The 15,350-nt window shown below is 39.9% G+C and overlaps 1 protein-coding gene across 11 annotated transcripts in view; it reads right to left on the bottom strand.

Moving 5' to 3' along the window:
* Positions 1 to 15,350, bottom strand: part of DOCK9 (dedicator of cytokinesis 9) — a 281,315-nt gene that overhangs the window by 118,942 nt on the left and 147,023 nt on the right. For all 11 annotated transcript variants that reach the window (XM_068526945.1, XM_068526943.1, XM_068526944.1 and 8 more), the window contains exons 4-9: positions 13,792 to 13,874; positions 12,026 to 12,095; positions 10,159 to 10,254; positions 9,021 to 9,155; positions 3,141 to 3,315; positions 2,137 to 2,204 (exon numbers count right to left, since the gene is read on the bottom strand). In XM_068526945.1, the coding sequence (XP_068383046.1) occupies positions 2,137 to 2,204; positions 3,141 to 3,315; positions 9,021 to 9,155; positions 10,159 to 10,254; positions 12,026 to 12,095; positions 13,792 to 13,874 (627 nt within the window). The remainder of the gene's footprint in view (positions 1 to 2,136; positions 2,205 to 3,140; positions 3,316 to 9,020; positions 9,156 to 10,158; positions 10,255 to 12,025; positions 12,096 to 13,791; positions 13,875 to 15,350) is intronic.

The following is a 15,350-nucleotide window of genomic DNA, read 5'->3' on the forward strand; positions in this document are numbered from 1 at the left end:
AGAATAGTCAAAACTAATCTATAGTCATAGAGGTCAAAACAATGAGAATGTCAGCTGGGAGGGAGGATACAAGACAGTCTGCTAAAGTGCTGGAAATGTTCGTTGATATGGATGGGCGTCATGTGGGTGTACAAATGTGAAATCCATCAAGCTATACAATTAGGGCCTGAGCATTTTACTCTATGTAAGTTCTACTTCAATAAAAAAAAGAAGAAAAAATTTGAAAGTAAATGAGAAATGGAGATTGAAACCAATTAATTTAATTTAATTTGATTTAACCAATTTAATTTCTTTTTACCAACTAAAATAGCTTCAGCTCACTTGGTCATTACCCACCAGTTTGAAAAACAGCTTCAAATATGTTTTATAAATATGTATATATATATTTTTTTAAAGAATAAATATGTGTGATATATATCTCCTTAGGTCTTAGGATCAAGGAATTCTGAAGGCCAGGTAGTAGTAGGCAGTGAGAGAAGAAAGGAAGGCACAATTCCTGTATGTCTTCACAAGAAAAAAAACATTTCTAACTAATCAACATTAAGCTCAAATAATATGAGTCTTCTCCTAGGTATCCACTGTGTTCACCCAGTAAGTATAGAAAGTTAACTTTTTAAATTCTAGATTGCACTACATATATTATCTGTTTCAACAGACATTTTGCTTTGAGAAATCGTGAACCTCAAAACATAACAAAAAAGCAAATCTCAATGCAAAATATGACACACAGAAGTTCATAACATGAAAGCACAAACACACAAGCTAAACTCTTCCCAGCCTAGAAGGAGGTTACAATGGTAGCACTAAAATTAGCTTTAATAGGCAGGTGCTAAAAAGATACTGTGGTAACAGTCAAGTGCTAAAGAAAAACAATGCTCTAAAGTCCTAGCCAGGGAGGGAGATTTTATATTTTAGAACAGCTATGTTGTCTTAAAGTAAAGGTCAATGTTGAATGCTAGTCTACTTATAATGGTATATAGATAAACCATGTTTTCTATTACAGTGTTTAAGATACGGGTGTGTAGCGTCTCTATTTCACTGTATTCACACACACACACAAAAGAATAGAAAGGCAATAACAGAGTAAGAACATAAAGGGCCAAAGAAGACAAGGATATTTCTCTCATTTAAAAAGAATTATTCAGAGATGCACACAAGGAGGCAAGTACAAGGATATTCATTGTAGCATTGTCTGTAACAGAAAAAATTGGAAATAATAGAACTGCTAAAATAAAATGCTTACACAATGCAATAAAGGGTATGAATTAGATCTATATACCAACTTGGATGGATCTCAAAAACAAGGCTAATTTAAAAATAAAAGCAAGTGCAGAATAATATGTTAGCATTTATATAATATGTTAAACGTACAAAACACAGCCACATATTATTATGATAGATATATTGGTAAATATACGAAAATCAAATGGAAGTATTTCCAGAAAACTCATAATAGTGGTTGTCTCTAGTTGAGGTTGTGGGGGAAGAAGAGAATGGAGTACAGATGATGTTTAAAAAAGAATTTCAAGTATAACTGGTATTTTTATTTCTTTAAAAAATGTTGAAGCTGAAAAGACAACACAGTAACAGGTGTTGAATCTGGGTGGTGGGAATATGGTTGTTTTGATCTTCGTGCTTTTCAATAACTTTTTGAGTTTCTCAAGATTATAAAAAACAGGTATAACTTTTTTTTTTTTTTCATTCAGACGGACCCGGGTAAAATTCATATAACTCAGGCAACCCTCTTTGGTTCAGTAACAAGATTATTACTTATCCATCCTTTTTGGAATTGTCTCTATTAACTTGAATAGGGGAAGCGTATGTGTGAACATAGTAAGTAACATGTTACTATGGAAACATTTACCTGTGCACCTTGGTTATTTCTTCAATACTTCTAATGTGGTATTAAATATTATGTGGGGAAAACAAAGAATAACAAAAAGAGAATACTTTGTAAGGCACTTTCTGGAAAACAGACTCAAATCCGACTTAAGTCAGCAATGTATTTCACCTCACCAAATACTGAAGTCAAAAAATAGCAATAACTACAACATGATTTTAATAATTTACTATAATGTATTTGTTAATCATTTCAATATCATTCTATGAAGAGCAGAAGATTTAAGATGATGTTACCTTGGCAAGTTCAGGCAGGTAGCTATCTAAACCGGAAACGGAACCTTCTAATTTGCTTTGTTCATCATCTAAAACAGCAAAACAGATTACCTGAGTCACTCATAGTTGAAAGCATTTTATTTAAAACAGGAGGAGGAAGGCCGTTTCTCTTATGTGCCCTTTAACACAGTGGTTTTCAACTCTGGATACCCAACAGAAACACCTCAGAGCTTTTAAAAAATGCTGATGCCAGGCCCAGTGGTGAGCGCTGAACATTTGATGGCTGGAGCAGCACGGACAGTGTCTAACCAGAACTGCCAAGAGCTCTGGACAGCAGCCCACATGGCCACACCCACCAGGCACCAGCCCAGGCCAACTAAACCAGAATCTCTGGTGGGACAAAGGAAAGAGTACTTGTTAAAAGTTTCCAGGGACTTCTAAGGCACAGCCAGAGTTGGGAATCACCTGTTCAAGGGCCTGAAATAAAACATGAATTGTTAAGAACATAGCCAGATTTTCCCAACCAATTTAATCTGTGGCTTCTGCCCATCCTAACTTTCACTTGAAAATTCCAAAGGATATGATTAATGATAACAATAAAAACTATAATTAGTATTTGAAGTGCCGACTCTATGCCAGGTGCTTGAGATACACTATCTTGTTTAATCTTCCTATCAACCAGCAAGTTCCGTTTTTATTCCCATTTTACAAGAGAGTAATCCAAGGCTCTGAAAACGTTAAGTGGCTCGCCCAAGGTCTCACAGCTGAAAAATGGTATTGCTGGGACTTGAACTCAGGTATTCCTTTCTGCCTCCAAAGCTGTGATTCTTCTCATTATACAAATGATGTCAGGGTAGGACATTCTACTGGGACAAAATATTTGCTGACAGGTTATCTGTAAGGAGCTCACGTCTGTCCCACCTCCATGTACCTGTGCAGTAATCTGGCTACTTCCTGTGCCCTCTGGCAAAAGAGAAGACACCCGCAGAGTGTGCATGCACCTGGGGAAAGCTATACCTGCCTACCTTCATGAGAGTCTCCGTTTCGCTTTTCTTGCATTGCAGCTTCAAAGTTGAGCTGGAGAATCTTGTTCAGAGTTGTGATCCACTCTTCCATTTCCACTTCACTGTCTGCTGCCAAAAGGTAACTACTTTTGTCCTGCATCTTGAGCTCAAAAGCAAAACGCCTGACTTTGTTGTTCTGAAACAGAAAAAGGGTAAAGAGACACATTTTAGAAGAACTGGAACAGCCTTAAAAATTCTTCTCTTTATTATCTGCTGATGGGTACTATCTCATCAGCATTTCGGACCAAGTTATTTAAAAAGGCAAGCCCCTTCCCAATAAACCCCCATCCGTATCCACCTTCCCTGAATTATTTTCTTCATGGCTTTATTTTCCCATCTGACACATTACACATTTTACATATTTATTTGTTGTCTGTCCCATCCAATGAAATGGAAGCTCTTCAGAGCAGAGATTTCTTTTGTTCAATGCTACATCCCTATTTCTAGAACACTGCTTGGCAAATAACAGGCTCTTGAAAAATATCTGAATGAATGAAATTTCATTGAAAATTTTCAGTTCCTCTAGCTCCTATCTTTTTTAATGAAGTAGTATGTGGTATCACATTTTAAAAGCAAACCATTATCTATCAATATGTCTGATTTCCTTACCTGCAACTTTCTCGTCATTTATGAGGCCCAAAACGTATTTAGACACCATGTCTACCTTCCTCCAGCTTCCCTCATGCCTCCAGCTTTTATGCCTGTGAAAGGGTATCTGACTCAAAGTATAAAAACCGCAGTCCATGTGCATTAAATGACGAAGGATGAATGTGCACGAGGCCAGGGTTTCTCCACTTTGGCACTACTGACGCTTGGGGCCGGTAACTGTTATGGGGACCGTCCTGTGCACTGCAGCCTGTTTAGAAGCAGCCTGGCCTTACTCCTTAGATGCCAGAAGCATAGCCCCCCAGTTGTGAAGATCAAAACATGTCTTCAGATATTATCAAACATCCCCTGGGGGGTACAATCGCCCTGGTGACTGCACTAGATAGAGGTTCAGCTCCGAGGAACATGACACAAGACTCCTGGTAGTTACAGGCCGAGGGATGTGACGTCACAAACTCCCACCAATGTGCGGCGTCCGAGCAGAGCCCTCGCCCACTAAAATTCTAGCTGGTTAGCCGCAGTCCCTGAGGGGGCTCTCAGCGAATGTCTCGGGGACAGGGTCGCCCTCCCAAAGTCGCCTCTGTGACCTCTGCAGCATGGTTCTCAGGAGAGAACTGCTCCCAGCAGAGCATGCAGACCACTGTGCACAAGGCCTCACACCTCACTTCACAGCAAGAGTCAGAGAAGGGGTCAAAGGCCAGATATGAAAGGAGTTCTCTCCCCTACACTCCTCACCTACTCATTTCTATGAAAATAAGTTAAAAGTAGAGTGAGCATTAGGCCTTGATTCTGAATTGTTCCTCTTTCTGAGCCTCAGTTTCCTTATCTGCAAAATAAGTGTAATCAACTTCAAGATTCTAAAATACTTTTAGGGCTCAAGATTCGTAACTGGATTCTTTTCAGGTCTATTTTTAAATTTTAGTATAGGCATTTCTTTGAACTCACAGCATTAATCAACTAATTTTTTTACAATGTCCAAAAGCAATATTAAAAAAAAAACCTGAAATACTTAAGCCACAACTTTTGGAGGTGAGCTTACAAACAGATGTGGAGATAAAAGCAAATTATTTAAACATGCTGAAGACTTAGACACAATTCATTAAATGTAAACACCGTCAGCCACACCTGCAAAAAGAACATGAAGGAAGGGATGGCCACCAAAGTCAGAACCCTAGATTCCAAAATGTATTCCAGAGACTGAGTGATCGGGGACTCCGTACTGTAAATCATCTATACTCTGCTGAAGACAGGCAACAAAACTCTTATAAAACAAAAGTAATTACTGCTACTTTCCAAATGAGGTTGCCAAATATATTTAGTTTTGCTTTAAACATTTTTTTAAAGTCAGTGCCAGAAAACTCAACTAAAATGTAACTGAAAAGGTCTCTCAGCTTAAGAATACAAATGAAACTCCCGCTTGGGAATCCCAGACAAGAAGTTACTTCACTGTCATTGACAATTCGCTCTGGTACTCCTTCCTTCATGCTGTGAATAAACATACTTTGATATAATTTGGTTTCTACAGTGGCAGCTTTCAGCTGAGTTTGGGTTACAAGCTGAGAGTGCCATGTGCCAATTAGCTGTTGACACAAAAATAATTCTCAATGAATATTAAGTGGTGCTATCACCTTGATCTAGGGTTTGGTCCTGCACAGTGTTTTGGGGGTTTTTTTGTTGTTGTTTTTAAATTAGTCACCAGTAACTAAAAATACCAAGATTTAACTAAAATTTTGTATTTCTGGTTTTCTTGAACCAGATGATCTGGCAGCCTTGAGCTGGCAGTGCCACCCAGCACATCAGCTGCCCCTTTAAATGGGACCACTTGTGCTCCAGTTTGTCACAGTCTCCAGCATTCCCTATCGCTTTACACCCAGGCCTCTTCTTTCACTTAATTTATCTGCTTGGCCCCTGTAGTCATCTGAGTTTGGACCCCCAACTTCCACGCTGACCATGATGAAGCAACAAGGTCTGGACTTATTCTCCCAACATAACTACTAGAAATAACTGGGCAAAATAGAGGAAACAACTGTTTTTAGGTATTTCGCAACCATCAAGGCAGCCCTGTGATCCCTGATAGAAAGGAAATAGATGAGGTGAGCCCTACATCACCTCATCACTTTCTGCCTGGAGGCCAAATCTGGACCCAGGAAGGTGAGCCTGAACAGAGTCCAACAGTCTTGCTAACCGAGGAGGCTGCCCAGAGTTCAGAAGACCCAGGTGGTGAGAACATGCAGGACAGAGTCTCCAGAACAAGAACAGACTTCTCAGCACAAATAGATAACAGAGATCTAAACTTAGTAAAAACTCATTCATTACATGTTTATTTTCTCCGTGTGTCATGCCTTAACAAAAAAGCTTACCAAAAAAATCAAAATCAAGACACAATAACCTAAATTTCAGGTCACCATAGATAAGAGATAAGGAGAAGATTGTGAAGAATAGGGAATAACATAAGACTCCAAAACAACACAAGCATCTAGAAGACAATGGAATGTCTTCAAATTCTAAGGTAAATTTCATCTAACTCTCAAAAAATTAAGATCTTACACATGATTTCCAGGAAGCTCCTGGAGGATGTGTTCCTCCAAAACAAGAAAGGAAAATGAGAAAGAAGACGACATAGGATCCTGGAAACAAGGAATGTGACACAGGCAGGACAGCAAAGGGAATTTCCAGGAAGGTGACTGTGCAGAGGCTGGGGAAGCAGTCAGTCCAGCTTAGAGCAGGAAGGAGGGCTGCAGGAGCTAAAATCCTCTCCAGCGTCAAATAATGTCCACAACTAATGAATGAAGAGAAGCGGACACTCCTTATCTAGCAATATGGAGGCAAATCCCAAGAAAAAAAACAGTGGAAAAAGTTGAATATGACCATTTCAGGGAGTGGGGAGTAGGTGAAGTGAGGTGATGCTGGCAGGCCTGTGCCTTTAGTGCTACCTCTCTGTACTGTTCGACATTTAAACCAGATGAATGTATTATTTGGATGAAAATGCAATTTAATTTTTTTTTTTTTTTTTGAAATTCACGGTCTTTTATTTATTTATTTATTTATGACTGTGTTGGGTCTTCATTTCTGTGCGAGGGCTTTCTCTAGTTGTGGCAAGTGGGGACTACTCTTCATCGCGGTGCGCGGGCCTCTCACCATCGCGGCCTCTCTTGTTGCGGAGCACAGGCTCCAGACGTGCAGGCTCAGTAACTGTGGCTCACGGGCCCAGTTGCTCCGTGGCATGTGGGATCTTCCCAGACCAGGGCTCGAACCCGTGTCCCCTGCATTGGCAGGCAGATTCTCAACCACTGCGCCACCAGGGAAGCCCAAATGCAATTTAATTTTAAGTAAGCATGTGAATGCATAAGCAAGTACACCTGAGGGTCAAACCAGAGCTGTGTCTCTAACCTTAGTCACACTGGCCCCACAAAACAACCTTTCTTAGAGACCCGAGCTTTGGGCTAATGTCATCGGCAAACACTGAGTCATTTTAAGGAAGAATTCTCTGATAACGGTGACTGCGTCTATTGTGAGGAGCCGTCAAGAAGATTGTTCATTAATCACACAGTGCCCTCTGTATGAGGGCCCCCAAGAGAAACGTCTGAATGGGCTTCATTCTGAGATTACTCAGGCAGCTTCTGACTAATTGGACTGTTTGTATCTACAGACACTGTGCAACTGAACGGGTCTCCAAGCTAGAAAGCGTAGAGCCTGGTTTGTCACCCACCATTGCGGGTGTTAGGCCTTAAAATATACGCTTTTTCCTTAACTTAATCCCACTTCATCTCCTCCCTACTACCCTGACTCCTTTCACACCACTTTAAATTTATATTAGCCTGTGTTTTATGTATCCTTGTAAATTGCTGCCTTAGATCTTCCTGGAAAATGGGAGGGGAGTGGATGAATGGATGGATGGACAGACGAACAGACAGATGGGGAAACTGCCAACCTGCTTTCAAAGGCAATTCTACAAAGGCATGGAAGGAGGCACACCAAACTGGTAATGGTAGCTCTTTGAGAAAGGGAGAGATGGGGGTCAACAGGGACTTCTGCACTACCTGTACTGTCTAACATTTCATAATACAAATACATTCATGTATCATGTATAATTAAAATAATTTTTAAGACTAACTCTATAACTGTAACAGCACTATGATAACAAACCCTAACCCCAACCCTAATATTGGCTGAATGCTTACCATGTGCCAGCACTGTTCTAAGCTCTTTATATGTATTGATTAATCCTCTCCATAACCGTATTCAGTACTATCATTATCCCTATTTAACAGATGAGGAACCTGAGGCACAGAGAAGTTGAAAAACATCTCCAAGGTTATAGAGCTGTAAGTGGTAGAGCAGGGATCTGAACTCAGTCTGAATCTGAAACCCAGTCTCTTGGCCAATATACTACTGAGCCATTGATACTATGATGATAAAAGTCATCACAGAGATGCTAAGAACTGTTCTGAATATTTCCAAGTTAACTCATCCAATCCTCTTACCCTATTAAGGAAATATTATCATTATCTGAATTTTGCATGTGAAGAAACTTCAGTTAATAGTCAGTCCAAGGTCACACAGTTAAAAAGTAGCTGAGGACTTCCCTGGTGGCAGTGGTTAAGAATCCGCCTGCTAATGCAGGGGACACGGTTTCGAGCCCTGGTCCGGGAAGATCCCACATGCCGCGGAGCAACGAAGCCCATGCACCGCACCACAACTACTGAGCCTGCGCTCTAGAGCCCGCGAGCCACAACTACTGAGCCTGTGCTCTAGAGCATGCGAGCCACAACTACTGAGCCTGCGCACCACAACTACTGAAGCCCGTGTGCCTAGAGCCTGTGCTCTGCAACAAGAGAAGCCAACGCAATGAGAAGCCTGCGCACCGCAAAGAAGAGTAGCCCCCGCTCGCCGCAACTAAAGCCCGTGTGCAGCAATGAAGACCCAATGTAGCCAAAAATAAATAAACAAATAAATAAATTTATATTAAAAAAAAAAAAGTAGCTGAGCCAGGTTTTAAACATAAAAACTCATATGCAGAGCACTCGGGCCTCCTACAACATAATTCTGCCTGTGTGTTGTACCCACTATCTTCTAAAATGATGAAAAACAAGCCTTTAACTCATTTTTAAGTCTGCTATTATACTTCTACCATGAATATTGCCATTTTTTGAAGTGTTTGCTTAAATCTGCTAATTCATAGATGGTACTTTTACAAATGAGAAAACTCAACGATAAAAATCGTTTTGTATTTACCTGAACCACACCCATACAGGAATCCAGAAATATTGATCCTTTTGGTTCCTTGGAGATCTTTTCATCTTTATAAAAATTCAAATTGTAGGACCCATCACCAAGTTGAATCAAGTGGAAAAATCGTCTTTTAAACGACTGAGAAAAAAATACACACATAATTATGGTTTCAAGATGAAAACAGCCACAATCTCTCTCAATAACTCACAAGTACACCCTATGTAAAAACCATTTCAGTTCTCTCCAAAACAAATCTAATTCTGGCCAGCGCCCCAGGTAACTGGGTGAGTTAAGACTCTCCATCACATCTAATAATTTTACTGAATTTAAATTCTGTGGAGTTGGTTCACTAAGCATTCCTGGGTCATTTTTCTCACCCACAGAATCAGAGATTTTTACATAACCACCCAGAAGCGGTGCAGTGAATTCTAATTTGGGATGGAGCTCAGTCTAATTTGGGATGGAGCTCAGAAGGATGGAAACTTTCTCAAATCCCCAGGGTGTCTTGCTCACACAGAGTAGGAACTGTTCTCTGCCTCACGGAACTGGATGATTTTCCAGCCTCAGGATTACAACAATTAGCATTTCCCCTGATTTAACTTTTATCCCCTGCCCATCCTACCTCACTTCCATTGTTTCTCTTTATTATTAATTCTGGCCTCTCACTGGTCCTACTTCTCTCCTGAATAGTTTTTACACTAGTTTTACTTTTCTCTTGACAACCCCCTTCCAATTTAACCATTTTCCCTTCAGTCCTTGATTTTCGCTTTTCCTGATTTTGTTGCAGGAAGACCTCCATGAAAGTGCTTAGGTGTAGCCCCTCTGTGATGTTCTATGAGGTACCAAGTATCCCTTTTGTAGTCAATACGGAGAAGAAAGGCTGTAAGGCGACTGCACCTTCACACCAGCCTTACGATGATCTCATCACGCTGGTGGTTGGAGGGTGACAAGGGGAGCGGGTGGAAATGGGGCTGTACCAGTGGGGGTTGATCACCGATCACCAGGGAGGCATCTCACTAACCAGACAATGTTCACTTTTGTCAGGAAAAACAGCATGCCCATTCATCTTGAGCATCATTCCCAAGACCCACAGGAAAAAAAGGGCTTAGTAAGGGGAAAGCAGGGTGATGGGCCTCCTTACCCTCATGGTCACGCTTATTGCACTGTTCATGTTGCCCTTGTATAGCCATCCGTGCTTGGTGATCCCACCCTTCTGAGAGCCGAGGGAAGCAGCATCCTAGGAGGCAAGTGCAATACCACAATCAATCTCCCGTTATTACTGATGGGAAATCCATTCAATTCATACCAGGTTGCCCCTCGCCCCTTTACTGGAGTAACCATCTGGCACTAACACCTACTGTGTCCACTTACCAATAAAAGAGAGGGAACAAGCCTAAATTTCTGCAAACTCTAGTCCATTAAAAAGCAAAGCTTGTTCTAGTCCAAGTTTGTTTTTTTTTTCCCAAGTATTTTAAGTGTTTAACGAGCCACAAAAAGTACATACCATACTTAAGCACTCAAGTTGTAAGGTCTCGCCCGGTTTGATGAAAAATGTTTTCACATTACACTCCCATATAGTTGGAGGACAAAAGCAAATTCCTGGAAAACTTCCCAGGTGCTTAGTTCAGGGAAAGGTGAATAAGAAAGGAAGGAAATATGAGGCAGGCAATAAAGAAAGCAGAGATAAAATGCTGGGGCAACAGAAAAGAGGGAAAGAGAGGCAAGACCACAACAGGGAGAGAGGAAAGAAGAGAGAAAAGTGAAGGGCAACAGCTAGAAAAGTAAAGAAACATGTTTCCTCAAGTTCTGACCCAAACACTGAGATCTGGGTTTAAGGGCATGGGGCTGCCAGCTGCTGCTATAAATAAGTCAGGCTTATATTTGCACATATAATAAGCAGACAGACAGATGAAATATACACACACACAAATACACAATGTGGCAAACCTTCCACCACATCCTGACCCCCGCCCCTTCCTCACTCTCTAAGATCTCTGCCTTGTGCCTCTTTGCCCCCTAAGACTGTGTCCAGTACACACTTGAGGAGGCGCCTTAGGAAGAGAGGACTACGCTGTCAGGTCACCCAGCTCACACCTCCTGAGGACCAGTCTAATTATGATGTTTATTTTTGTAATCAAGTAGACAACCGCAGAAAGACCTGTCTTATGCTTTGTCTGAGACCACCTCAATTTTGATATTGGTGGTTTTACTGTTGTTATTATTAGTGATAACAGAAGTAACTTATCTGTCTAGGATTTTACAGTTTGGTGTGCGCTCGTATGTGCATTATTTCAATCGGTCCTCCTCTTACTATTAATCAGCACCAAGTTTTTAATATCTTATTTTTCATCTTGAATGACCACTTACTCTTCCCAGAATATTTTTAAAGTGGTTTCTAAAATAATTTGCTACCATGGACGTTGTTAACACTCACAATTAGGCATCTAATACTGAGTAGGGAAGAATAAGTAATGCGGAGATGGGCAGCACTAACTTTTTATTAGGTTTTCCTTGCTCAGTGTACACGGTCACCTTAATGCCCAGCTCTCTTTATACACTTCTCTGGCCATAACGGTCCCTCCAATAGTAGGGGGAGTGGGCTTGTTAAATTCAGAGGTTCTGGGTACTATCTACTCAAAGCCCTCACTGAAGAAACAGCCATGTAAAATCTACTGGCTGCCAGTTTGTTTCAAACAGCCTGCTGAAAAACAACCTAAACTTAGGATCTAAGTAATCTTGATCTTTTAACAATGTAGCCAAATCTTGTCCAGGACTTTGAAAATGATCTCAGAACAAATAAACAAGGACCAGAGGAACAGGCAATGCTAAGCAGTCAAGTTGAAACAGAGACCTTATTTCAATCAATCAAACAATACATTTTTTAAAATTCCTCCTCTGTTTCAAGAAACATTCCAATTCCTGTTTTGGCTAAATGTTGGTAATTTTCCAATGAATCTTCTAAATCTGTGAACTAAATCAATTCTTAGATCCGTAAGCAAGCATCCTACCTCATCTTTGTCCACCTCCTCATCAACTTCATAGACATGAACTGGAAGTTTATCCAACTTGGCCACTTTGCTTTAAAAAGAAGAAAGAATTTTGTTTTATAATTACCTAATCTATGAAGAGATGCTGCATTTCTTCCCCCATCAAAGGAACCAGCATTTAACAAATCCAAAGCTGGCCCACTTGGCTAAAGAATAAAAACAATAGATGAAGTTGCTTTTCAAAGTGGGTGATCCAAGAGTTAGAGAGCTCCCAAAAGCTAGGCAGACAAGACGGCATGGCTTGTTGGGAGTTATGTAGATTAAAAATGGGAAAGTGTATTAATAAATAAACACATGGTAGAATAACTTTTAATATGAAGTTTAAATGAGGTCACTCCATTTGAAGTGATTGGAAACCACAGTCTTAATGACGATGGTATTAACAACAAAAACAGGACAATAACGATATCAGTCATTAAACAGTTATTATGTGCTAGGCACTGTGCTGTACTTCACATGTGTTACCTCCTTGAGTCCTTTAGATGGTGGGGACTGGTGCTAAGACCACTTAATAGGTGAGGACACTAAGGCTTACAGAGGGCAGAGTAAGTAGATGATGCAGGCCGACTACAGAATCTATGTTCTTAATCACTGTTACAACCTTCGTCTCCTTCTCATCACACAACTGAAATTCTTATAAATGCCAAGAGGTAAAATCCACTAGCAGTAAAAGTATATCGTATAAAATACACTGTATCCCCAGTCGGTTCTCTTTCAGTCATGAGAAGAGCATGAACAAACCTATCAGTGAAGATAGCTTTACCAACCCAACAGGAAGAATTAAGTCCCCAAATAAGTACTGGGTACATATACAGAAGTAAGGAGCATACCCATCTGGAGAAGACAATGCTGGAAGGGAGTGTTCTCAGCCGAGGTTTAAAAAGAGGCAATTGGGAAGTTGGCTGGACACTCTTAAGGAGTGGCTGAACCACACAAACAGAAAAAACAAACAACTAGGTCCACTGAGAATAGTATAAACAGTTCAAACTCACAGATGCAACAAATCCTAAGAAAAATTTATTAATAGGGTCTCAATTAAAATTTTCATTGGCAACGGTTACTTTTGAAACACAATCCATCATTATTTGCTTTTAATTTTCATAATAAACTAAAATCTGCCAACTGTGTTATTTCAGGATATACCATTTTATAACAGATACCCTCTCAAGGCAAGACCTATCTATACCTGGTTTACTTTAACTACTGCTCATCAATCTAAACACACTTGCTGTTGGTATATTTTAGAATGAGTTAATACTTTAAAGGAGGTAAAGAAATTTGGGAAAATGCTTGTTCTTTGATGTACATTTTTAAAATATAAAATTTGTTCAATATAAAATGCTTTTCATGTCTTTTCAAAATATTCTTTTTAAGATAAAACACACCTCAGCATATTTCAATACACTTACATTTTGTTTTCTGTTTCTCATTGAAAAAAATCTCACCTGTTTTTGTTTTATCCGTGGTACCCTGAGCAGAATCACTGAACATAATTAAACCATCCATGTGTTAGTACCATCTACCAATTCCCAGAGTACTAGGTTTGAGGACTATTAACAAATACCCTGTAAACAACAGCTAAACCATATACACACAAACCATCTAGAAATATTTTCTCTAATCACTCTGATTGCATGTGAAGTTACACATCTCCCTAGGCATTTCAAGTACAAAGAACTTTCCCTGTGTGTATAACCCCATCTTGTGTGGTCTGATCATTTACTCACTTTGGAAGCTGTCGAAACTCTCCTGAGTAATCTTCATATTTGTAGTTCACAAGATGCCAGTCAGAGTTATAGGTTTTGATGCACTATTTGGGGGGGAGAGGGGAGCATAAAAAAAAAAAAAAGCATAAGAGAAAAAGAAAAAGGACATGTGATGACTTTTGGAGAACAGTTGGGAAAGTTTATGAATACACACCCACACCAACATCAAAAAAATTCTTTCCCCTCAACCCTCTCATGCCTGAAATGCCACCAGTAGAGGTTCCTATGAAGCTTAAGAACCACTGATACGTTACACTTGGGAGAGGGGTCATTTAAGTCATCGTCATTCAAGATCCAAGAGCAGATGTTACAAGGAGACAAACCTCACCTCCTCTTGCTGCATTTACATAACAATGTGCTGTTTCTGACTTAAAACCACTTGGTTCCTAAGAAGTCACGTGGGCTTCTAGAAGAACATGAAAGTAAATGGCAAGTGTGAACCTAAAGATACTTTCATAGTATTTACTAATATTAAAACTTGCTCATTAGTCAATATTACATACATTTGCCCTCAGATTTTCATTTTACTTATAAGGGACAGTGTGAGGTAATTAGGAAGAAAGATTTAGATTCCAATTCACAGTGGCACCATGACCTCTTCACATGTACATGTGTGCGTGCATGTGTACAAATGTACAAAGTATGGAGCAGTCCATTGCCCGGATTCCACAGTGACACCAACCTACACGGACTGCATTAAACTACCTCGCTATCTGACAAGCTCGACCAACCAGCACGGTGTCTTTCATTCATCTGTCCAGGAGGATCCACTGAGTAGTGTGTAGAGTCTTAAGATTATAAGGTCTCCTCCACCAGATCTTCAAATATGAATAAGTCAAAATCAACAGGTGAAGCATTTGATTTATTTACCATCAGCGAACTTGCTTTTCCGTATGGACAGCTCTTGACTACACATACATAGATGTCAGTGTGGCAAAAAATGAATGAATAAAGTGAAAACATAGGTAGTTAAATGTATTAGTCGTACCTAGTTGACTTGACTCTGGCTGTAACATCATGAACAAAGTCTCTATTCTGTTTACTTCACTTCATTGTTTATACTGTGAACCTTTTTATCTATTTCATACTTCATGCCCGAAGGCTTTCTGAAGCAAAACCCCAAGGTCATGAAAGTAACTTTAGCTAATGCCTCTCGTGCCAGGCTCTACACTAAGCACTCTATCGGCAAGGTTGTGAACGGAAGGTAGAGTAAGTTTTTTATATTACCATTCCGAGGTGGAATAAAGAGCAGAGAAGGGTTAAAAACAAAGTCAGATGTGGGAGCTGAACAACTTTTCAATTTCTTTGCTATGTAGTTACAAATGTTTTTAAATACCATTTTATTCTTATAAATGCTTTTTTTTTTTTTTTAAATTTCAAAGCATTTTCACATTTAGAACATCAGACATCCACACTCAAAATCACATTCCAAAACCAGTATGACTTCAGAATTATCTGTAGGTTTGGGTTTTCCCATCCTATCCCTGGGTCCATTAGCACAGCCAAGTCAGGGCAGACTA

The sequence above is a fragment of the Eschrichtius robustus genome, chromosome 18 (genome assembly GCF_028021215.1).
Source record: "Eschrichtius robustus isolate mEscRob2 chromosome 18, mEscRob2.pri, whole genome shotgun sequence".
NCBI lineage: Eukaryota > Metazoa > Chordata > Mammalia > Artiodactyla > Eschrichtiidae > Eschrichtius > Eschrichtius robustus.